We start from the raw sequence: 24,348 nt of genomic DNA on the forward strand, positions 1-24,348 counted from the left end.
TCTTTTGACGGTGTTGATATACGTTGAATCCAATAGCTAACTTCTTGTCTGCAGGTCGCACCACCCGTTTAACGGAAGCCGACGCTCATCCGCTCGTGGAGGAGCATCGGACGCTCCCCATACCAAGTAAAGGCCATCTGAAAAGCAATTGAACCACTACCAGCTCGGCTTTACTTGGAGAGTCCTCATCCCGCCAATTCTCTATAAATCTATTCTTCGGTTTAGTCAAGAAAAAGATCACCAGACTGAACAATGGCTCCACATGCGGATGCAGCTGCCAATGGCTCTGTTAACGGGTCGGCCCCCACGCACGGGGTTGATATCTTCAAGGTCGAGTCTCCCAATGTTGTCTACACCGACGACGAGATCAACACCAAGTATGTCTACCGTACGACTGCCGTGACCAAGTCCGAGGACGGTAAACTCGTTGCAACCCCCAAGGAAACCGTCTATGACTTCAAGGTCGACCGCAAGGTCAGCAAGACCGGTGTCATGCTTATCGGCCTGGGTGGAAACAACGGATCTACCGTCACGGCTGGTATCATTGCCAACCGTCGTGGATTGACTTGGGATACTCGTGAGGGTAAGCGTTCTGCCAACTACTACGGCTCCCTCATCATGGCTTCTACTGTCAAGCTCGGAACCGATGCGAAGACCGGAGAAGAAATCAATATCCCCTTCAACAACATGCTCCCCATGGTCCATCCCAATGACCTTGTTATTGGCGGCTGGGACATCAGTGGCATGAACCTTGCCGATGCCATGGACCGTGCACAGGTGCTTGAGCCCACTCTCAAGGCCCTGATCCATGACGAGATGGCTGCCATCAAGCCCCTTCCAAGTGTCTACTACCCTGACTTCATTGCTGCCAACCAGGAGGAGCGTGCGGATAACGTCCTTCCTGGCTCCAAGGCTTGCTGGGAGCATGTTGAGAAGATCCAAAAGGACATTCGGTGGGTTACCTATACTTAGATGCTCTGACCTGGGTGATGTACTAACATACAGACAGTGACTTCAAGGCTGCCAATGAACTCGACAAGGTTCTTGTTATGTGGACTGCTAACACCGAGCGTTACGCAGAAGTCATTGAAGGTGTCAATGATACAGCTGACAACCTTCTCAAGGCTATCAAGGAAGGACACGAAGAAGTCTCTCCATCAACCATCTTCGCCGTGGCTTCTATTCTTGAGAATGCTCCATTCATCAACGGCTCTCCCCAGAACACCTTTGTTCCCGGAGCCATGGAGCTTGCCCTGAAGAAGGGTGCCTTTATCGGTGGAGATGACTTCAAGTCCGGTCAGACCAAGATGAAGTCTGCCCTCGTTGACTTTTTGATCAGCGCCGGTATCAAGCTCACCTCCATTGCCAGCTACAACCATCTCGGCAACAACGATGGCATGAACCTGAGCTCCCAGAAGCAGTTCCGATCCAAGGAGATCTCCAAGTCCAATGTCGTTGACGACATGGTTGCCGCCAACTCTGTTCTGTACAAGAAGGGTGAGCACCCAGACCACACTGTTGTTATCAAATACATGCCTGCTGTCGGTGACAACAAGCGTGCCCTCGACGAGTACTACGCCGAGATCTTCATGGGTGGCCACCAGACCATCAGCATCTTCAACGTCTGTGAAGACTCCCTCCTTGCTTCGCCTCTGATCATCGATCTTGTTGTTATTGCGGAGATGATGACCCGTGTCAGCTGGAAGTCTGCCGAGAGTGAGGAATACAAGGGCTTCCACAGCGTCCTTAGCATTCTCAGCTACATGTTGAAGGTAAGTCTTCAATACTTTCCCTCTTGTCTTATCAGGGTCCAACTAATTCTTGATAGGCCCCATTGACTCCTCCGGGAACTCCTGTTGTCAACGCTCTAGCTAAGCAGCGTGCTGCCGTCACCAACATCTTCCGTGCCTGTGTTGGTCTCCAGCCAGAGTCTGACATGACTCTCGAGCACAAGCTTTGCTAAGCAGCTGTTGTCAATTGATACCATCATCCTTCGTAAATGATTACGTTCCCATTTTTTTTGAGATAACAACGTTGTCCAATAGATGGTGAAGAGGTGGTTAATGCCTCTCGGGGTTATTCTTGTGCTATGTTAGTTAGTAGTAACTGTTGGCTACGTCCGCTCTCCACTCCTTTCAGCAGACCCAACAGCCGTCTTATGCTGGAATTCAACATCCAGCTAATTAAATTGAAATTATCTTCATATTGACCCCTTTTTATCCTTATCTCCCTTTTGCTTATGTGATCCGTCCTAGAATGGTAATCAACCGATGAGGGGCTTTTTCTTCTCGACTTCAACTTCAGCTTCAAGAAACGACATCATCTTAACTCGCTCACAGAGAGACAGAAAGGCCATAGCCATGGCTAACTCAAAGATACCTGATTACTTCCGTGTTGCCGGTGCTGGGTCTAAGAGGAAGCACGATACCCCAGACCAAGACGAGAGCGTCAGTTCGAAGAGGTCGTCGTGGCCATACGATGCCGTATCTTCTCTGGGAGACCTCAAAAAGGGACCCAAGAGAGTCGCTTTTGACGCAAGAATTGTGAATATATACAATCAGCCCAATATATACTTTGACGATAATGCAGAAAACATCAGCAAGTCAAGTACAAAGAAGAAGAAATCTTCAAAATCGGACAGCGATCCAGTAGCAAGTCAACAGGCCAGGGGGTGCTTGAAACTTATTCTCAGAGATGATACAGGTTATATCCTTGTATGACTGCCATCCGAAAATTGGATTACTACCTACTGACCTTTTATACACCTGTAGGTCAAGCTGTGGTATGCTGATACTACCTATGACCTTCGACTGGGGAAGCTCGTCTCCATATGGGTAACACATATCTCCCCATTTAAACACCAGTTAAAAGGACACGTAAAGGCCGATTCATCTTCTACTCCCTCAAAACCAGCGACTCCTCCATCTACACCTCCAGAGAACTTCCCACTGAGTTTGATGGCAAGTATCTTCCCGGAGAAAGACCAAGGATGTGGTATCAAAATACACGAACGAGGTGATATTGGTATCATAGGCCGTATTCCAATGGGGTACAGATACCCATTTCAAGTGGATTCACTTGTTGATGCTCCAAAGAAGCACTCAATGGGCAAGCCAACGAAAGTCCTAGTATACGTTTATGCAGTCGGACCTGTCCGTGAGAGTACGTCCGTTTCGTTCCTTCAAGCAGATCAACGCGTGCTCTAACACAGCATTATATTCCAGCAACCAATTCAAATAACCAGACCGTTCCTACTGTTGATGTAGGAGTTACAGATGGACACAGTAGAGCCAGCCTCGGCCTTTACGGAGAAGCTATGAAATCGGGGATGAAATGGATACCCAACTCCACGGTCCTTTTGATATCTAATGCGAGCTGGAAGCCTGGATCGCGGTTGTACCTAACCTCCTTTACTTTAGTTGACGTTGATCCCGAAAGCGTCGAAGTAGAGGAACTGAAAAGACTTGCTGCACGGAGAGCCGAGCAAGTTAATCCCCCGTTCCCCACTGACTGTAGGTTCGGACTGAGATTCTAGGTTCAGCGTGCAAGACAAGTACACTAATATTTACACTCGATAGTATTCAATGTTGAGGAGTTTGAAAGTTCAGTCCAGAAAATCAAATTCACTCTTGCGGATATTGAGGAATTGTACGCTTACCTTTCCTCATTCTATGATGGATGCATGTTGTTTTATTAACAGTTCACTTCTAGCGCCAATTCCACACGAAGTGGTATGTGATAGCTGAATATTCTAGGACAAACACAAGCTAACCCTCCTTGAGAATTCATGGGATATATATCTGTGGTGCTACTTGATATTAACTTGGCTGCCCTTTACAAGCAAAATTGCCTGTTCTGTGCCGAATGGTGAGCTTCCAGGGCTTTATATGGACATGATATTCCCAGATTGGCAGGCTTCTGACCTTATTACTGTTACAGCTGCAATGTTCCCATTTTCTCCAACTCTAACGAGGCTTTGTGTGGGCAGTGTGAATTAGAAGTCAAGCTGAGACTTAACCCGCAGATAGTGAGTTATTCACAAAACTTTTGGATTAACGATGGTACCATTTAGTATCTCGATAAAACTATGGATACGAATCCCTAGCTATATGAAGACTTGATTTCATTGGAACCAAATAGTGATACCCCACTGCATCTGCTAACCTCTCATCCCCTAGGTTGGCTCAATCGTTGACGAAACCGGGATGATATCATGCTTCCCCCCCATGTTCAATCCTACCACCGGAACAGACATTCGCCTCAGCGTAGCTGGACAAATGACAAGGCCTGCTCATATGAAGAGAAAGGGAACTTCTCCTTTGCTATGGTCGATGGAAGCAATGCAGCAGCTCCTCGGATGTGATGTTTCAGATATACTGACAGACCATGAAAACGATTCTAATGAGATATTGATTTCTTTTCGACTACTGGAGGCGAGACTGATGTATTCTCGTGTCATACTGATGTTTGGCTGGTGTTCTACGGACCAAAGAATAGCAATTTGCAAAGTAATCAAATGATGCACCGCTAACGTCGGATACCAAGAGGAGTGATGAGAGCTGATATGCAATGTTACTATATCAATTTACTCTATATACCCCTAAGGGATACATGTTATGGATATTCTTCCTATTAGGAACTAATTTGGGGACATTCTCTATCCATTTTCCATCATCAGCCTTTCTAGTCTTTGCCTTAAGCATGGGAGGCCTTCTGATTTTTTCCAACGCTTCAATCCTCGCAGCAATGCTTAAAAGTCTCTCTTCTTCCCATGGCAAACCCATGATTTCCATACCAATCGGTACCCCAGATGGTATATTCCGGAAGATATCCCTATTCGAATACCCAGCAGGTACAGTGACGACAGGGTTCCCCGTCAAAGCTGCAAGTATTCCATTTCTACCATATTGGTTCCGCGAGCCTATCTTAACAGGCAAATTCTGTTGCTGGGGGTATATCAATGCATCGAGATTGAGGGATGAGAACGTCCGTTTGACCGACAGTGTCAGGGCGTTGATAGCAAGTTGCTTTTGAGCATATGAGACGTTCAGGGGAGATGAGACGAGTGCAGACTGAACGAAGGCGTACTGGTGTGGGATAACCAGGAACGAGTCTTGCTCGTTATCTATTTCAGAGTACAAGTCTGCCATTGTCTGTGGGCCTCTTGATTCTTCCTCGTGTAGACTCTGGAGATAAGCGTCCACCATCTCGCGGTACTCATACGCTTGAACATCCAAGCCCAATATCGCAGTGGAATTATACATCGAGTCAGTAACGGGTATCACAATCGCGCCGGCCTTCTTAAGCCTACACACCATCGCATCCATAGCTTTGTTGACGGGCGTTGTCTCAGAGTTATCAGCGCGGTTCATGAATCCCTCTATCAACCCGAACTTGACACCCAGAAGACTTTCACCACCATTCCCCCCCTGGTCCTTCGATAGGGAAGCAGTATAATCCAAACCCCTAACATGTCGTGGCCGTAAAGCAGTCATATTATCCCTTTCGTCAAACCACTCACCCGCCGTCATAACGTTCAAGCTCACAGCCAAATCCCACACGCACCTCGCAATCGGCCCAACGGTATCCTGCGTATACGAGACAGGAAGCACACCAGCCCTCGAAATCAAACCACGCGTAGGCCGTAGACTAAACAAGCCATTTGCACTCGCCGGACTACGCAGCGAGTTCACTGTGTCCGTACCCAGGCCAAACACCGCAAACGAAGACGCCACTGCTGCTCCGGTACCGCCTGAGCTACCACCGGGCGTTCTGGTAGTATCGTAGGGATTCAGCGTCTGGCCACCGAGAGATGACACTGTGAGGCCCTCAAGGGCCATTTCATGCATATTTGTCTTGCCGAGTATCACTGCACCGGCCTCACGTAGGGCCTTGACGACAGGAGCATCGTGTACGGGCGGCGGGGAGCTGGATAATGCTGCGCATCCTGCGGTGGTGGACCTGTTGGCTGTGTCGAAGTTATCTTTTAACAGCACGGGGATGCAGTATAGTGGCATGAGGGACGTTATATCGCTCCAGCTGTTGCTGCTGGTATTGTCGGGGGTATAAAAGCCATCGTCATCCTCTAGGGAATCTTGAAGCCAGGCGTCCAGGTCGTCCGCGACAGCAAGGGAGTTTGCATCCAGGCTTATTATGGCGTTTATACGGGGGTTATATGTTTCTATCTGGGCGAGAAACGCCGTTACTACCTCGCGGCATGTCAGTCGAGTCTCTGGGTTGGATATATTTGCGAATAGAGCCTGGTGGACAGATTGGATTGTGGCTTCGGTCGGGTTGAATCGAGATACGGCTGGGGAGTGGAAGCCGAAGAGGTCTGAGATTGACTGAATAGCCGTCCAGGCTGGGAGAAACGAGCTTTGAAACATCTGCATCGCTCTACGTTAAATGGTAACCAAGTTGGTGTATATGGTGTAGCAGAGGTACGATTTTGATGAAGCCCAGCTTTTGACGTTTGAGAGAGAGTTCAAGTCGAAGATTACGGGTCAGGTCGAGATTTAAACATTAGTACATCTCAATTATCAAAGTATTTAATCGGGTATGTGACTATTTAAAAGATATTATCACTAAGATATACGACGCAGTGGCAGGAGAACAAAAGTGTCTTCAGCTCTAGCCAGGGGGAAAAGCAAGAAGTAAAACAGGGTAGAATCAAAGGGTCAAAAAAAAGGGGGGAGGGGGAAGGGGGAGAAATATTGAAAAGCCAGGCCAGGCAAGCAAGAATGGGAATTGGGAATCTGACATGAAGCAAGAAGGTGAAGTGATGTAAGGCAAAATCGAAAGACCAGATAGACGTGTATGAAAGGGAGGTAACAAAAAGTGGAAAAGGAAAGCAAAGAAAAACGGGGTAGAGTGAAGAGACCAACAAAAGAAAGATAAGGAAATGAAAGGAAAAGAAGAGTCCACGGTGGCCATAGAAGACTTCTCGGGACAGGATAGATTATTGAAGGAAGGAAGAGTGAAAAGGATCCGATCCGACCGCCGTTAACGACCAATTGAAAGATACTCCATCATTGAACGATATACTAAACCGGTTCGCCGTGCCGTAGGGTGCAAATTAAGTGAAAGAAGACGAAACCAAAGTGAAAGTAAAGAGTAAAAAGGAGAGAAAAAGTCGAAGAAAAGAGGATCCGTTAATCATCTGATTTCTTGCCGAGGTGGAAACGCCAGCTCCGTCGCTTGTCCTTTTTGTCACCTCTAGACGACTCTTCGAGGTCAGACTGGTCCGTTGCGGAGAGGGAGTGGGAGTTTGGAGACGGGGTGCGAGAACGGGGTCTCAGCATGCGGTCGGTGAGAGAGGTGTGGTGGTGAGGAGGCGAGTTGACTTCCAGACTGGTGTGGCTTTGAGTCGTAGAGGCGCTACGCACTGGTACGAGAGGGGAGAGAGGCGGATTGGAGACTTTGGGGGTAGAGACGTGGGATTCATCTGCGACGGTGGAGTCTTCTGAGTTGGAAGAAGTTGCTGGTTGAGAGGTTGATGGCTGCTGCTGTTGTTTCGTGGGAGTTGCCTCGTCAGAGCCGGCCTGGGAGCCATGGGGGAGGGAGGCGGTTGAGCTTTGGGCGCTTTCACTGGCGCTTCCGGGGATGCGTCTTTTCTTCTTGAGCTTGTTGGCGTCTCTCCTCTCGCCGCTGGGGGGACTGGTCCAGGAGAACAGAGAGGCTAGCTTGCGTTCTCTGGTCGGGGTGATGGTGGTTGGCTTGTGTGTTGCCGGGTCCAGCTGAGGTGGAGGAGGTGCGTCAATGTGGTTTGGCCGTTGGGCTTTGGGGATAGGATGAGCTGTAGAGCTAGATTGAGCGAGCTGGGATTGCTCGACTGGAGCAGGTTGGGCGGCCGTAGCTGGCTGTGTTGTAGAATCTGGACCAGGAGGAGTAGAAGCCGGAGCCGGAGCTGGTGCCGAAGCTGGTGCAGCAGCTGGTGCTGGAGAGGGGGCTGGCTCGGGTGGTTTGGTGAATTCAAATGGTTCAGCAAGCTGTGGAGCGCGTGCTGGCTCGGCTGGGTGGTCAGACTTGGTAGATTCCACGGGCTGTGCTTGAGCAGGCTCAGTTGTAGTCTTAGCAGGCTCTTCAGGGAGAGCAGCCTCAATGTTCCGAACAGGCAGGGAGACCTGGGCAGCAGCTTCAGTAGCGGGAGCTGTCTCCGCAACTTCAGCCGTCGAAGTAGCACCATTTTCAGGCTGTTCAGTAGTAGCAGTAGTAGTAGTCGGTTCTGGATGCTCAGCTACCTTGGTGATGTCCTGTGCTGGGGAACCCTTGACAACGGGTGTCATCTGGAGCTGTGGTGGTGGTGCAGAGAGACCAGCTGCAGGCGGAGTGGCAGCCTGCTGTCGAGCGAATGTGCTGGAAGGCGAGAAGCCAGGAGCTCTCTTTGAAGGCACGGTGTTGCTACGCTGCAGTCCGCCGCCCTTTGAGTTGGAATTGGGGGTGCTGGGGCCGGTAACGTTGCCATTGGAGTTCCTCGAGGAGACAGACATGTTCCGTCGGAGGGCCTCGTACTTTCTGAGGCTGTCTGCACCTCCGCTGGCGTTGGAGGCAGAGCGTCTGATGGTGGTCTTCTGCAAGGGAGGAGGAGGGTACATGCCGCCCTGGATGTTCTGGACGGTCTGGGCATCGGCTGCAGTGCCCGTCATGCCGAACAGGAAGTTGTCTTGGTTCTCAATCAAAAAGACAAGCACGTCCTGGCTGAGCTTGTAGTCCTGGGGGGACATGTCGTGGGAAGGGTGAGAGAGCATTCCGGGCTGGAAGATGGCGGCCAAGTTGGCGGCGGTCATGCGGTTGAGGTCGGACTTGGAGGCAAAGACGGTCAGGAGGTCGAGGATGTAGAGCAGCAGCTGTCTGTTGAGCGGCGGGAGCTCCTTGATGAGCTGCTGGTAGGCAATGACGGCAGCCTCCCTGTCGAAACCATGTTCCTGGTCGACCTGGATGGCAGCCTCTTCCCCGTCCGGACGCCCCTGACGATGTCTCAGCGGCTCTCTGAAGCGCTCGTAGAACTCCAGGGGCACAATGGGCTCTGGCAGCTGGTTGAGGTAGCGGCGCAGGATGTTGGCGGCGTCGTGGACGGTGTAGCCGGTCCAGTCGAGTCCCTTTCCAAAGCGGTCTGGGGAGTTGAATATCTCCTGGAGGTCCTTGATGCGCTTTGCAGAGCCGCTCAGCCGGAAGATGCCTTCGACGTCGGTGGCTACACCCAGTTAGTATATCAATCATAGGTATTATCACGGTCATATCAAGCAATGATATCAAAATATCAAGATGAGTAGGAAGAAAAAGCAACGGATGCCAATCTCACCTTTCTCCTTCAAGAAGACCCCGCACTTTGCCACTACTATAGGCACATAGCCGTAGATGAAGCTCTTGCCATCATCGCCAGTGAGAGAGATGGCCACATTGGCGTACTTGATGCTCACATTCAGGGGGATGCCAAAGATGCCAGAAGGGGGGGCTTGGGGGGCTAGCGCTAGAGAGGTCAGTTAACAGACACTAACAGAGGCTGTACATAGAGAGCAGAAGAGAAGCCAGTGAAACAGAAACAGACGTACCTGCGTCCTTCTTTGTGCTGCGCTTGAACTGCCTCCACCAGCTGGCCAGGTCTCTCTTGGAGGGAGGAGAGTGAGCAGCAGTGCTGCTGTTCACCAGGCCAGAGGCCGCTGGGGATGGCGTAGATGTAGCTGAAGCCTCCTGCGCGCTGGTCTGCGGCGCCTGGGACTGCGACTGAGACTGCGAGTGCGCCATCATAGACCGGCCGGACCAGACAGTAACACACTATCACTTATTAATCTAGTATCTAGTATCGCTTCTTCTTCTTCTGCTTCTTCTTCTGCTTGTTCTCTGGATGTTCTTCGGCTGGGTGGTTCCCGGCGGACGCGCCTGGAGGTGGCGGGAGGACAGATCCGGGGAAGACGGCGGACCTCGAGCGAGACGATGGGACGAGGCAGAGCGACGGAGAGGGCAGAAAGGGAGCTGACGGCAGAGGCCTCGCTTCACGGTCGAGTCGAGTGTCTGGCAGCGAGTCGCATCGGCGGGCGTTCGTCGGTGGATGATGGTCAGAGAAGAGGACGAGGACGAGGACGAGGACGAGAAGAGACGCGGAAGGAAAGTCGACGACGGCAGCAAAAGCACTTTTGGGGGCGGGCGGGCGCTGGGCCTGGCCTCTGTGGCGTCTCAGCTGTCTCCGGGGGGGAAGCCTCTCTTGCTTCAGGCCGTCTTCTTTCTTTTATCTCTGCGCGTGAGGCCGGACGGGGCGCTCTTTGGGGGCGAAGAGGCTCAGCAGGCTGTGATGTTGTGATGTTGCTGTTGGCGGTGATGCTGGTGGTGACGACGACGACGCTGGAAAGTGGGAGACGGCGAGACTTAATGAGAGACACGACGGGACAGGAGACAAGACAAAAATGACAGACGAAGACGAGGACGAAGGAGAGGAATTAAAGCAGAATGAGCGTTTCGACGCAGGGATCGTGAATAAGCTGGCCGTCGTTGGGGGTTATTGGGGGCCGACAGGGACGAGACGCAGACGGCGGTTCGGTTCAGGCCAGGTCAACCACGGAACGGCAGCAAAGACTGAACCGCGAGCCAGCGTCAGGCCAGATCAAGCCAGAGACGCTCTCGGGGGCGGCAGAGACGACCGCTGCAGGTCGACTCGGGGCAGCGGAAGACGCAGGATCGCGGTTGCGGGTGGGCAGGCAGTCGATTTCTACGGCTCAGGGGGGGGGGACACACTCAAGAGACGGCGATGATATTGTACAGCAACTCAATATACAGGTGTCATTAAAGGGTCTATTACGTCTATCTCAGCGTCGAGAAGGCCGGCTTCTCCCTCTCAGTCCTCCTACGACCTCCCATTTGGCCTTTGACCTCTCCTCCTCTCTATTCTCTCAGCTTATACGACCTGGGATGGGCGGCTGCGGATGTGGATGGCTGTCTGATATTGCTGTCAGGCTCCAGCAGCTTCGTCGCCTCCGCGTCTGGATGGAGACCTGGAGACTCCGTTGGTCACTCCCGGACCGCTGTTGGGTCTGTTTCCGTCGATATTCGCTGGTTCTGGCCGGGCGTTGGCCTATATCTGGCTGGTTCCCCCCGGGTGAGCCCATCCCAGGGTCAAGATGCATCCTCCCGCGCCTCATCCGCCCTCGTCCGCCCGGGAATGAATAATGGAGGATGTTCTGTTACTCCGTACATCTTGCAGGCAGCCGTCTGCCTCTGGATCTGGATCTGGGTCTGGGTCTGGGTCTGCTCTGTCGGAAAAGAAGTGCAAGTAGCATATTATAACAGCTTATGAGCTGCTGCAGCTGGCCGCTAGCCTGCCCTTGAGTGCTCGATTATAGACACATCCGTCCGCTTGACTATCCCGCCGCCGTTACCCAGATAGCAATCCTGTCCTAGCATCTCCTCCTCGCTGTCCGAGCGACGGAGGTGCCGGTGTCTGTCTGACTGGATCGACGTCAGCACCACCCCGTCGTGGATGCGTGGGTGGTACTCCCACGGGTGTCCGGTGCGGTTGAGTCCAGAGCCAGAGACCGGTTTGCTGCCCCGTGAGGCGCGAGAGAAGTGCGCCGAGTTGTTGTTGTAGCCCTGCGATGGCGAGATGGACGAGTTCTTCGTGGTCTGCGGAGGCAGGCAGCATGAGAAGGCGTGCGAGAGCGTCTGCCGGGCCATCGGTAGACAGGCGCAGATGATGCCCGAGTTGACCTCCACCGCGCTCCAGCTCGATATCGGCGTCGTCGCCCCTGCCCCAGTTGTTAGCCGAATATCCTCCTTTAAAAATCATGCCAGGAATACCTACATGTCACGTCTGTGGTGCCGGAAGATGTTGCGACCAAAGTCACCCGGTAGATGCTGGTTATACACACGCTGTCTGCCGGTCAGTCTTGCTCTGTCAACGGCTATCAACAGCCAACCGGGCTACTTACAATGATCCTAGAAGGAACACCAGTATCAAGGCAATCTTGTCTCGCTTCGTCAGCTGCAGACGCAGAATCTGCTGCACTGGCAGAACCAGCAGTATCACATCTGTCGATATGTTGATTATCGCATACGAGAGCCAGTTGGGAAAGCTGCTCAGGCAGGTGTGTGGAATCGACCTGTCCCAGTAGGCCTCCACGGGCGAGCACTGCCAGATCGTCGGCGGGATGAAGGCAATGCCCGAGAGGATAGTGAACACGACCAGGCAGATGCATATCCGCCTGAAGTACTGGTGCACGTAGAAGATCCTCAAGTACAGCAGCAGGATGGACACCTTAGCCAGACAAATCACCAGCTTGTATAACACTTGAGCGACCAGAATCCACTGCCAGACCAGACCCGTTAGCAAGAGCTGTATTCTGGCTGCTGTTGAAGAAGAAGATGAAGAAGATGATGATATGGATGCTTACCTTGAGGGACTTCTTCTCCTGCTCGTCGGTTATATCCCAATCATGTTTGCCGAATCCATACCCAACGGCTGCAGACATGTCAGTCACCTTGATATAGACGTCCAGGCCGGGTTATAACGCAACATACCGACATTCTGCGTTGTCGAGAACAGCACCGACAGCACCTGCAGCATGTTAGCAGAGGAAGGACACTGGAGAAACACAATACAGGCCAACATACCAGAGCTGCCAGAATAGTCCAGTCGTCGACCTGGATTCCGCTCCTCAGATATCTCGAGACCAGACGGATAGCCACGAAGATGCCAGCAACAATCACAACAACCACGTCCGTCACCCACAGCTGGTATCCCCGACTAGGCACATCGGCCGTTGGACGCCCAAGATCCACCATCTTCCTTTAGACCAGCTCGATCATTCCACTGCTGAACCAGTAGGCCGAGTCGGATGAAGATGAATGATCAATCTGCCCTGCACCTCCACGAAGAACGGGGAGCAGAAAGTGCGGCTCACGTAGTTGTTATTCTTATTCCTTTTACTATTATTACCATCCTACATACGCTCGGAGACGCACACACGCATATGCAGACGAGGAAACGAATCCCGCGCTACGGTACTCCGTACGTACTCCTATCATTCCACCTGTAAGGACCTACATGGAAACCGAAGCAAACAATTGGTCCGGCAGAAGCAACTATTTTACAGGTACGGAGTACAACGAGATAAGTACGTAGCCAGTTGGGGCCCGGAGTCGTTGGTATTAACTATTATAACGAACCGCATGGCCCTTCGCTTTTCTCCTCCCCCCTCTATCTGCTGTTGGACGGACCTCCCGCTCAGCCGCCTGGCCCATATGAAAATGGCGTGGATAAGAATTCCTCTCACTTTCCCACTTCTAAACTACTTACCCCTGGCAGGCAAGGATACCACTAACCAACTCAGCACTCTTCCACCGCGCCCGATCGCATCCTGGAAAGTTAAACATGGCAGTGCAAGTAAGTCAGCGTGAGCAGAACCCGTCTGTATCCTGATGAACCCTGGTCAGTCTGTCTTCCTCTTGTGGCAGGGTTCAGAAAAGGGTGATTCGACAGTCAAAAAAAGTACCCGTTCATCCTCCTCCACTCCTCGACGGGTCGATCTGGAGATACGACGGCATCCCTTGCAATTGTAGTTTGGGGACACAGCGAGCGGAGCGACCAAAAGCATCTACATATGTATACGTACATGCACTATGCCAGACATGGGAATTGGGCGAAAGAAAGAAAGAAAGGGCCAGCCTAGATGGGCTTCAAGGGTAGGTCTGTATCATGCTCCCATGGTCCAGGTGAGTGTACTGGTACGACGAGCTCCCTCTGCCCCGTCGTGGTCGTGTAAGCAAAGGCGTGGCCGGAAAGTGAGTATGAATAATTATAGCATCAAAACACCCCCTGCAAGGTTGCACTGCGCTGGGGAAGCTGGTCTTGGGGAAGATGCTGATGATGGTGATGGGCGGGAGGAAACACGAGTGGGGACCGTCATGGTGCGTCTTTGAACGGCAGCCAAGGGGATACGAGCCCTGGTAAACCCCGAAGCGTCCTACTGCAAGTGATGATGGTGGTGATGGATTGATAGTCGATCGCTGTTCTGCTTGCTTCAGACCTCTGATTTGATCCCCGCATTTGTAGACAGCGACGATCCAACACGATGCTATTCGCATGCTGTGTGCGGAGTAGTTCGTTATGTAGTTGACGATGGCGCCTCCTGAAGAACGTAATATCGTGCCGCACATATAGGTAACTAAACTCGTTGAGAAGCCCCATTATTTTCTTCTGTTGTCCCGAGACGTTCTAGATCAACCTTCTTTAGCTTATTCCACCAGGCGAGTAAAGGTGATGCAATATCACAGGCAATAATGGCTAATATTAACCTGCCGAGGACACAACGGGTTCGCAGGTAGTTGCTCCAGTCTGCTCTGTGCCAGTGATAGCTCAGAGGTCATTGTTGCGACAGATATCATCTGTTGGAAGCTGAAACAAAAGCGGCCATGGGTGGTGGACAGTTTCATACTACTCTGGCATGTACTATGAATATCAGAGTCCAGCATCTGCAGCCCCTGCTGAATCCGAGGCTGCCGCATAAGCACTTTGCTGTTTTTAATTTTTTTATGTATGTATGGGGTAACTAACTAGTTAGTTAATGTATCCACCGCTTTCCAACTGCGATTGATCTTGTGGTGTCAGCTCATACCTGAACTAAGACCGCAAACTGTTGGGTGGGAAAAAGGGGGATTATTGGGAGCAGGGAAGCAGACACCATAACTCCGTGAGAGCCGGGGTTTGGAATCACTGGACAAGTTGGATCATTGGGAACATTGCATCCCTACCTACAGGGCGTTCATGAACCAGCGCAAGGCTCGTTGGATCAGGCCAAAAGCCAATGACCCCTACCAAATCGCACGTATGCACACGGGGTGATTTCAGAGCAGACTGGAAGTTCGAATCGCGCTCTCCACCCAGCAATTGAAGAGTGAGGCCGTGCTTACAATTGAGTCTTCTGGCTCCTGCGGGATCCAAACTGTCTTCCCCAGACCAGGCCACACATTACAGTACTGTCCGGCTGGGAGGACGACAGGATCTTTTTGCCGATATGCAATGCAAGGCTGCGATTCCTGTCTGGAGCCAAAGTCGGGTAACTATCTGGGACCGTCGTCGGGCCTGAGAAATTGTCGAATTTAACAGTCGCTTCTGCACGTTCACAGCCTGATTCAACTCTCTCAGGCTGGACGTTATCTTTCTCTTCATCTATATTGCTGGTCACCCACCCACCACTATACATTTTCACCGGGCCAAATGTCAGTATCGAGCTGCTTTATCGGCATTGACCGACGTTGGCATGCCCTTGGTCTCGTCATGTCCGTCAAGCCCCGCGGCTGTGGTCCTCTAGAAAACGTAGTTACTGAAGCTTCCTCTGGCCCGCGCTGGATGATCGAGAAGCTCTCGTAAAGGACGCCACGGCCGTGGTCATGCTACCACCAGCCGGCCTTGTCAGATATCCTTCTCCCAGTCCAGATCTACATCTTGTCGTATACCCTGCGTAAGTATATACTTATGTACTCATCAGGACGGACATCCTCGAGCCTCTGGAAATTGCCCGCAGGTCAAAGAGCACTAGTAAGCCGTGTTAAACGCCTCTTACCCGTCTCCCATGGCAAGACGCGGGGGGTGGCTGACAACCTAAGGCCACTATCTTGACCTCTCTCGTATAGAATATGGCTGCGCGCTGTACAGTGTCTGGCGGTGGGAGGTATTGGATTCTTGAGGCCGTGAAGTCCATTGAAGTCCGTCTTGGAGATGGAGAAAGTAAGAATAGAAAACAATTGCCAAGGCGCTAATTATATAAGCTTACTTCTAACCAATAACAGCACAGAGTCTGGTCAATAAGATGATAGAGACACAACAATATTTAGCCAATTACGGTTAGCAATTCTCACCAATCATAAAATTTCAAACATGCACACATCTTTGATTGGAGGTTACTGGATAAATCATTTTGTTGCTTCAGACGACAAGAAAGTTCGATATTAAAATGATACCCTGAATTATTGCCTACTCTCTGATGAAATATATATATGCAAATCCTTCCTTAACCCAGCAGTCACTTATCAATCCGCCCCAAACGTCATCGAGTTGGCAACATATTGCCTTCCGCTGCCTGTGTTGATGTTCTGGGTCCCGCTGTCCGCGTTGTTGAATTGAGAGCCTGTCCCGTAGTGAGAAAAGGTCATGGACCCAGGAGTATCCGGTGCTGATGGAGGCACTTCCGACAGTGCATGTATGGCTTCAAGCACTTCGCCAACTTGAGCGCCTGTGGCAGATTGCATGGCTCGATTTCCTGCCAGCAACTGGACGTTTTCCAAGAGCGCCTTCATGAGCTCCTCTACCTGGGACCCCTTGCCGAGTCTGCGTATGGCAAGACGGTACCGCTGAAGCCTCGAGTGATCGGGGGACACCGTGACTTCTTGCAGCATATCCTTCAGCGCTTCGGCATTTTCACCGCAGGCTTGGACGACGGGCATGATGGCCCGGAAGGTCGCTTCATCAACGCCATTCTCTTCCAGGTGGCCCTTGACAGCCGTGAGGGTGTCTGTGACGACCGGGAGCCTTAATGCAACCTCTTGAAAAGCCCGTGGGAGGCGATCGGCGTCTTTGAGAGCATTGTGGATCTTAACAGCTGTGTCGACTATGGAGATAATACTGGATATGAGCCCTATGACCTCGATACCCGACATGTTTATTGTTGACTGCGATAGAATAGGGAGAGAAGTTGAATGAGGCCCACCTAGAGCTTAAGTCTAGCAGGAGTATAGGCGTACAAACATTGTCTGCTCTACCAAGTTAGAAGTCTTCATATATATACTGGCGGCTGTGCTCTGGGACTATATTGCACACTGCCACGTCAGCCAGCGATGCCAAGATTGAGTTCGCTCGAGATAGTGGTGTCCAGGTTGTCTGCAGTTTGAGCACGATGCAGTACATTTCACAGCATGTCGCAGCTGAAGACATCTCTGGCAGCAACCCATCCTATCATTAAGGATACATTCTGAGTATGAGTTATTCTAGCAACAGAGGGCTCAGATTCGGACGAGAATTCCTCCATACCTGCAGATATCTTGCCTACAAAAAAACTTGCGCTTTCATACAACAAATCAAAAATGAATATATAGGAGACATCAAGCGCAGACAATACTTCGAACCTTTCGTCAAAATCACATATTTCAATTCATACAACAACCCCCATGCGGTTAACTAGTCCTTGAAGTACATGACTTCGGCTTGGTACTGGCGACCACCACCAGTGTTGTTGAACTGTTTACCCGACCCTGCGTTATTGAACTGACTACCAGAACCAAAGTGGGAGAAACGAGATTCTCCCGCCTCGACAGGCACAGACGGCTCCATTGCTGATAGTTCTTCCATTGCTCCATGCAATCCTCTAACCTGCTCCTCAACAGCCCCTTTGATGGCCTCGTCCTCCGCCAGGACAACTGTGTTTCGCATCATTCCCAGAAGCAGTGCCTCTATGGTGTTTTCGGGCCCCTTGTTGCGTACAGCAGTAACATATTGATTCTTCCTGGACGATTCAGGCTGAGAAGCGGTCTCTGAGAGTATCTCCTCTAGCGCTTTTGCTTTCTTGCTGCTGTCTTCGAGCGAGGGAATAATTTGCATGATATCTCCCGCCAGATCCCGCCACTTCATTATATTTACGATCGCCTGGAGTGCTTGCTGGACACGGCAGATCTGCTGCCCTCCCTTATGAAAAGTTGCGGGGAGGTCAACGTCATTCTTCATAATATCATACGCCCCTGCTGCTGCTCCCAGTGAGGCGATCGTGCCTGAGATCAGGTCATCGAACTTGGTGGATCTCATGTTTGGGTATGTCGACGGAATAAGGGTGTTGTTGGGCTTGGATTCTGAACTGTTTCCAGCTTTTCATCTAACACTCGCATATTATTTGGCCTTATATTCCCCTCTCTCCCCCTGGCTTAGAGACGTGGCATAGCCCCCGCGGAATCAGGTGTCTCAGTCCCTATTGGGGCATGGGTTCACAGTTATCGCTTGCAGCTGCAGCCTCATCACTAATCCGTTTACGCTTACGACAATCACATCGATGACCCGTGCAAAAACAAACGGAGCCCAACGTCCCGTCTGCGTTCTGTTGTTATTGGTCATCCCAACCCGGCCGGGTAGTTTCTTCAAGACCTGGGTAGTTTGATAGTTTGACAGGCTAACTCACTGAGTACATGCTCTCACCTGATTGTAGGGCCTCGCAAAATTTCACCTAGCACGGATTTGATTTACCATTTGCAACCTCGTCTGAGCTGAGATATGGACTTAACTCCTCACCCAAAGAAGCCCCCATAAGGAATAACAGAGATGAGCAGTTTCTAGACATGTCAACCCTCGATATAGATCTGAAGAGGAGACCGAGTGACGATCTAGCGAACTCGGCCAAATCCTTGCGACTTGAGGATAAAAAAGATAACCAATACAATAATGATGGCGACGGCTCTCAATACAATAATACTTCCACCGGCAGGCAGTATGTTGCCGACCAAATTAACATCACCGAAAACCGGATAGGTGAGGACTACTTTATACGCTTCAGTCACTCTACTATAAACCTCTCCTTCGTGAAGCCTTGTTGACAGCGACAACCTCTAGACAAGGGCGAAAACCTCGAGTTTCTCAAGGACTTGCGGTTGACAGACCCTCGCGACGACAAGTCTCGTATCCTGGACACAAAGGGTGGCCTTCTGACTAAATCATACGAATGGATTGTTGATTTTGGGGATTTTAAGAAATGGCGCAGTGACCAGGGCAGCGGCGTGTTCTGGATCAGCGGTAGTCCAGGCAAGGGGAAGACTATGCTTCTCTGCGGCATCATTGACCACCTGAGTAACCCCGGTGTTAAGCATATTCCTCCATCTTTCTTCTTTTTCCAGGAAGGCGATTCGCAGCTTAACAACGCTACTACTATGCTCCGGGGCTTAATCTACCTTCTTGCTCTCCAACACCGATCATTTCTCGAATACTTGCAGGAAAGATATAGTCTCAGTGGCGGAACGCTTTTCGCAGACCCAGAGAACTTCTTCGCCCTATCCAATGTTTTCAGAAACATGCTGTCGATCCAGACGACGAAGCCAATATACCTAATTGTTGATGCGCTCGACGAGTGTCAAACAGATTTACGAAAGTTACTAGACCTTATATGCCAGACATCATCGACACCATCCAATTGTGTCAAGTGGATTGTCTCCAGCCGCAACCTATACGATATCAAGGAGGTATTAGGGCCTTTTGAACACAAAGTCTACCTCAGCCTCGACCAAAACGATGCGCTGATATCTACCGCCGTTAACACATATATCGATCATAAAGTGGGTCAACTCTCAAGAGCCAAAGGATACAGCCGTGCAGTGCAAGAGGAGGTTCGGAAATATTTGAAAGAAAACGCCAACGAAACGTTCCTCTGGGTAGCTCTGGTGTGTCAGCGCCTGTCGGGTATCAAGCCGTGGAATACGCGCGCCGAATTGCATAAATTCCCCCCTGGGCTGCAGGATATGTATGGAGTTATGCTTGGCCAAATGCTGAAGTTAGATGATAATGATCTTGACTTCTGCAAAAGCATACTCGCCATCGCAATGATTGCTCATCGGCCCATTACATTTGCTGAGCTTCCTTCTCTAATTGAGCTCGAAGGTGATATCTCAGGGTACACTGAGTGGCTCGAAGATATCATTAAGCTTTGCGGTTCGTTCCTGATCACTCGTCGAGAGACTATCTATTTCGTACATCAATCTGCAAAGGAGTACCTACAGACTCATGCCTCCACTGAAATTATGCCGTCTGGAATCTCTGATGTTCACTATAACGTTTCTTTACGGTCACTTACGACTTTGATGCGGACGCTGAGACGGGACATCTATGCTCAATCTCGACCCGGATTGGCCATCAATCAGATGGAACAGCCTGACCCAGATCCTCTGAAGGCTGTCCGATACTCTTGCGTGTACTGGGCCCACCATCTCCATGAAGCCTACACAAAGAACCTACAAAAATGCCGGGATTGCCTCAGTCGAGGCGATAATATTGTTTACCAATTTCTTAGAAAGCTCTTTCTCTATTGGCTTGAATCTCTGAGTCTATTGAGGCGGATGCGAGCAGGCATAATTGCCGTAGAGAAGGTCGAAGCAGTACTTGAGGTAAGTTGTCATCAACTTAACACAATATTTGTTCACAGCAGTCAGCACAGCATACTTGAACATACTTGAATCATTAACTAATCGTTCTAGGACCTGGGTGCCAACCCTAATTTTCTGACGCTTGTCCAAGATGCTCGAAGGTTTGTTCTATACAACCAGGTGCTGATTGAGAATGCGCCGCTTCAAACATATGCCTCAGCTCTCGTCTTCATACCTGCGAAGAGTGTTATTAAGGAGTCATTTCGAATGGAAGAGCCAAAATGGATGAAAACATACCCCATAATGGAAGATAGCTGGAGTGCGTGTCTCCAGACACTCGAAGCCCACAATGATACAATCAGATCGGTGGTTTTCTCCCACGACCATAAACATCTTGCATCAGCCTCAAGCGATTATTCCATTAAAATCTGGGATGCGGTATCCGGGAAATGGGAGAAAACCCTCAAAGGCCATAGTAACTGTGTTACCTCCTTAGTTTTCTCACACGACAATAACCTGCTAGTTTCCGCTTCAAACGACAAAACTATTCGGTTCTGGGGAGCCCATTCGGGAAAGTGTCTGCAGACTCTCAGGGGCCACGAGAATCACGTCAGATCGGTTGTTCTCTCTTATGACAAGGAGTTTCTTATTTCTGCCTCGTGCGACCGCACTATCAGGATTTGGAATATTACCTTGGGCGAGTGTGTTCGAACTCTTAAAGGCCACCTTGATTGGGTTAACGCTCTAGCGCTCTCGCACAAAAGTGGTCTACGTCACCTTGCATCAGCCTCAAGTGATCGAACTATCAGAATATGGGATGTCGATGATGGTAGATGCATTACAATACTCAAGGGCCATAGCGACTGGGTTAATTCAATATCCTTCAAGCAAAACAGCGTATATCTTGCTTCGGGATCAAGTGACAAAACTGTGAGAATTTGGGATGTTGCTACATCCTCCTGTGTGAAAGTACTCCAAGGCCATACCAACTGGATCAATTCCGTAGCATTCTCTCACAATGGCAAGTACCTCGCATCTGCGTCCAACGATGCATCCATTAAGATCTGGAACAGTGATGGCAAATGTGAACAGACTCTTCGGAGTCATAGCTGGACAGTGACCGCTCTGGCATTTTCCCCGGACGACCAGCGTCTGATATCTGGCTCCTCGGACCGTACGATCAAGGTCTGGGATATGAGTATTATTGGCAAAAATATGCGAGTTATCAGTGCTCATGATAAATGGGTTGATTCGTTAACATTCTCCCGTGATGGCAAATACATAGCATCGATATCAGACGACTGGACGCTCATGATCTGGAGCGCAACCACGGGTGAGTATATGCATACACTCGGAAGCCACAAGGATATGCTCAATGGGCTATGTTTTTCAAGTGATACCTATTTAGCGTCTGCTTCAAGCGACCGAACCGCCAGGATATGGGATATCACTACGGGTGAATGCAAGGAAACCCTAGAAGGCCACGAGGACTGTGTCAATTCTGTCGATTTTTCGCCTGATGGAAGCCTCCTCGTATCCTCTTCGGGCGACCATACTGTTAGAGTCTGGGAGGTTGACACTGGCATGTGCATACAGTTATTCGAAGGCCACACTGAGTCGGTGGGAACAGCTGTGTTTTCAACAGATGGCCAGTACATCGCTTCCTCATCACGCGACAAATCTGTCAGAATTTGGAGTATTGCAGAAGTAGAATGCGTATGGGTATTGAATGGCCACGATGGTTGGGTTAATTCAGCAGTCTTTTCGGACGACAGCCAGTTCATTGCATCAACGTCAACAGATAAGACAGTCAGAATCTGGCATGTCCGTACGGGTGTCTGCGCCCGCGTTCTCCATGGTCATAAGGACTCGGTCAATGCCGTCGCCTTTTCACATAGCGGCAAGCTCCTCGCTTCGACATCAGCTGATGAGACTCTCAGGATCTGGGAGACCAGCACAGGCAAGTGCATCGCTGGTATCAATGCAAGAATTCTTCTTCATACTGTGTCCTTCGACCCGACAGATTCTTATCTACTTACTAAAATCGGGCGAGTCGCACTCGGTTCATTATTACAGCCCAAAACCGGACAGACAATCTGGTATGGCTACGGTATGAGCCCTGACTTGACTTGGATAACTTGCCACGGTCAAAATCTGATGCGTGTGCCCTCTGAACACAATCTACTTTGCAGTGCTGTATTCGAATCGACAGTTGCCATTGGCACTGAGGCTGGAAAGGTGTTTGTGCTAGAATTCAAACCAGATATGATATTCCCGTCTCCGCGGGTGGAAGAAAACTGGATGATAGACGAGCCAATGGCGGAGGGTTGGCAAGCGCCGCCCATCATCCCGTTCCATGAGCTTAGCGCTTCCGCGCAAGCGACAAGCGCCCCGCTCACGCAGGACGGTGATATCTCTTCGGAACAGGAGGCTGCTGGGTCACCCATGCAGAATTACGACGTCACAATGAGGAGGGAATCAGATTCAGACGGTCGAACACCTCTACATCTTGCTGTTTTGAGCAATAATGAGCAGCTCGTGCTACAGCTTTTGAGAGACAAAGAAGTAGACCAAAACGCAAAAGACAAGCATTCACGGACTGCTCTTTTCTATGCGATGCAACAGAGGAAAACAAAAATTGCTCTTGCTCTGGCAGAGAAGTGGAATGTTGCAACCCGAGTGGTCATAAGTCATTTAAATCACCCGGCGCAGGATTACAAAGACAAGTCTCTCTTCAATGCGATTATGAGACAAAACCACGACGAAATAGGATTTTTAATAGAAACTGGTGCAAACACTGAAGCTAGAGGGTACGGTATCTGGCCTGGCTGGAAAGGTACTACACTCCACGAAGCAGCATGGTTTGGAACCCTGGAGATTCTGCAGCTCATGCTAGACTGTGGAGCAGAAAAATATGCAACAGATATTGGGGGTCGAACTCCTTCACATCACCCAAACTGGTCCCGTACCAAAGAGATATCCAAATTTTTGAGTTGAGTACTCCTTTGAAGACGAGTGATGATCTCGTTAACTCATGTCAGCATTGCTATGATCAACATAGCAGTTCTGCAATATTGATTATCTCAAACTTCGCTTGATTTAAGCGCATACATCTTCACGGGTAGAAGGTTTCTAGGGAATCCGCGCTGAAGTTGTGATTTTACTAATTGTAAGCCGGCTTGCCGGAATATACTTGAGAACTTGCTTTCCTCCCTGGAATTCTCAATCAATAACTAGACCATAATTTCAAACTCTCGTCAAACGGCTGCTCACCTTATAACAGTGCTGTCAGTGCTGTTGAATACGTCAACCCCACGGATGCTCAAATTCTCCTTAATAATAAGGAGCCCGGTACCTGCTTTGAGGGCTGTATTACACCTCCTCAAATACCGAACCAACTGCTCATCTGTGAGGTGGCAGAGACACCATTGATTCCAAATCAAATCATACTCGATGTCCTGTGCCGGATCCCATTCTTCTAAGCCGACGTTGAAGATATCCCGGATACCGCTTTTTCCCTGGAGTCTTTCGGTAAATTTAACAACTGGCTCGATCACATCAACCTGCTCAGCGAGGTCTAAGAGGACGCCCTGAGTAAATCGCCCGATTCTACAACAGCATCGGACAAAATCGATAGAAATTAGCAACCAGGCTTGCCACGAAAGGGAGTCGAGCATTTCATTATTCATACCCTGCACCTCCTTCCAAGGCATCTATAAGAGTTCGTAAGCCCGGGCCAGTTCCAATCCCCAGCTTAGCGAGAAATTCTCGAGAGCCTTGCAGGTCGACTTCTGACATTCCCGGCTGTGCCTCACCAGTTCCAATCATTTCGTCTTCGTTTCCATCCTTGCCCTCCCAGAACCGTCTACCGTCATTTCTCCTTATCAGGGAGTCCGGTGGTGTATTCTTAGGGAAAGCCATAGTTACAGTTATAATGGTGGTTCTGTGGGATAAGTTCTATGGAAAACAACATAAGGAGAATCAACTATCATGGCTGGCTGAATCAAAAGGATATTCCTCGAGTATCCAACGGCTAGTTGAAAAGACGCGTGATCGCCATTGACTCCGCGGATATCTGACGAAAAGAACCGGATGAGTAGACAGGCCAAATCGGAAGGTAATACAACCCGGGCAAATGTCCTGTCCTCAGCTCGAGGCTGTGACCGGGCCAGGGTACTTGGGCTTGAAGGTTGGGTTCCTTTGCATGTAGTAGCCTTGACGATTGGCAAAGTTTCAATAATCCCAGTGCAT

At 50.3% G+C, this 24,348-nt stretch overlaps 9 protein-coding genes across 9 annotated transcripts; 3 read left to right on the forward strand and 6 right to left on the reverse strand.

Moving 5' to 3' along the window:
• Positions 1-252: 252 nt before the first annotated feature.
• On the forward strand, positions 253-1,963 carry ARB_06365 (uncharacterized protein; the record flags this gene model as incomplete). The annotated part of the gene is made up of 3 exons (XM_003015196.1): positions 253-953; positions 1,010-1,772; positions 1,829-1,963. The coding sequence occupies 3 exons, from the start codon at positions 253-255 to the stop codon at positions 1,961-1,963; spliced, it is 1,599 nt and encodes a 532-aa protein (XP_003015242.1).
• A 307-nt stretch (positions 1,964-2,270) lies between these two features.
• ARB_06366 (uncharacterized protein) lies at positions 2,271-3,697 on the forward strand (the record flags this gene model as incomplete). Its single annotated transcript, XM_003015197.1, has 4 exons — positions 2,271-2,714; positions 2,772-3,162; positions 3,225-3,512; positions 3,579-3,697. 4 exons carry the CDS (start codon positions 2,271-2,273, stop codon positions 3,695-3,697), a joined length of 1,242 nt encoding a protein of 413 aa, XP_003015243.1.
• An 883-nt stretch (positions 3,698-4,580) lies between these two features.
• On the reverse strand, positions 4,581-6,392 carry ARB_06367 (amidase family protein, putative; the record flags this gene model as incomplete). Its single annotated transcript, XM_003015198.1, has 1 exon — positions 4,581-6,392. The coding sequence occupies one exon, from the start codon at positions 6,390-6,392 to the stop codon at positions 4,581-4,583; it is 1,812 nt and encodes a 603-aa protein (XP_003015244.1).
• Positions 6,393-7,151: 759 nt separating this feature from the next.
• ARB_06368 (Rho GTPase activator (Sac7), putative) lies at positions 7,152-9,744 on the reverse strand (the record flags this gene model as incomplete). The annotated part of the gene is made up of 3 exons (XM_003015199.1): positions 7,152-9,193; positions 9,302-9,469; positions 9,552-9,744. 3 exons carry the CDS (start codon positions 9,742-9,744, stop codon positions 7,152-7,154), a joined length of 2,403 nt encoding a protein of 800 aa, XP_003015245.1.
• A 2,501-nt stretch (positions 9,745-12,245) lies between these two features.
• Positions 12,246-12,771, reverse strand: ARB_06369 (uncharacterized protein; the record flags this gene model as incomplete). Its single annotated transcript, XM_003015200.1, has 2 exons — positions 12,246-12,467; positions 12,601-12,771. The coding sequence occupies 2 exons, from the start codon at positions 12,769-12,771 to the stop codon at positions 12,246-12,248; spliced, it is 393 nt and encodes a 130-aa protein (XP_003015246.1).
• Positions 12,772-16,017: 3,246 nt separating this feature from the next.
• Positions 16,018-16,644, reverse strand: ARB_06370 (uncharacterized protein; the record flags this gene model as incomplete). Its single annotated transcript, XM_003015201.1, has 1 exon — positions 16,018-16,644. The coding sequence occupies one exon, from the start codon at positions 16,642-16,644 to the stop codon at positions 16,018-16,020; it is 627 nt and encodes a 208-aa protein (XP_003015247.1).
• A 517-nt stretch (positions 16,645-17,161) lies between these two features.
• ARB_06371 (uncharacterized protein) lies at positions 17,162-17,782 on the reverse strand (the record flags this gene model as incomplete). Its single annotated transcript, XM_003015202.1, has 1 exon — positions 17,162-17,782. The coding sequence occupies one exon, from the start codon at positions 17,780-17,782 to the stop codon at positions 17,162-17,164; it is 621 nt and encodes a 206-aa protein (XP_003015248.1).
• Positions 17,783-18,306: 524 nt separating this feature from the next.
• ARB_06372 (Pfs, NACHT and WD domain protein) lies at positions 18,307-23,094 on the forward strand (the record flags this gene model as incomplete). Its single annotated transcript, XM_003015203.1, has 3 exons — positions 18,307-18,496; positions 18,578-20,118; positions 20,209-23,094. The coding sequence occupies 3 exons, from the start codon at positions 18,307-18,309 to the stop codon at positions 23,092-23,094; spliced, it is 4,617 nt and encodes a 1,538-aa protein (XP_003015249.1).
• A 684-nt stretch (positions 23,095-23,778) lies between these two features.
• Positions 23,779-24,018, reverse strand: ARB_06373 (uncharacterized protein; the record flags this gene model as incomplete). The annotated part of the gene is made up of 1 exon (XM_003015204.1): positions 23,779-24,018. One exon carries the CDS (start codon positions 24,016-24,018, stop codon positions 23,779-23,781), a length of 240 nt encoding a protein of 79 aa, XP_003015250.1.
• Between the last annotated feature and the right edge of the window lie 330 nt (positions 24,019-24,348).

Source organism: Trichophyton benhamiae (assembly GCF_000151125.1).
Source record: "Trichophyton benhamiae CBS 112371 chromosome Unknown contig01535.1, whole genome shotgun sequence".
Lineage (NCBI taxonomy): Eukaryota > Fungi > Ascomycota > Eurotiomycetes > Onygenales > Arthrodermataceae > Trichophyton > Trichophyton benhamiae.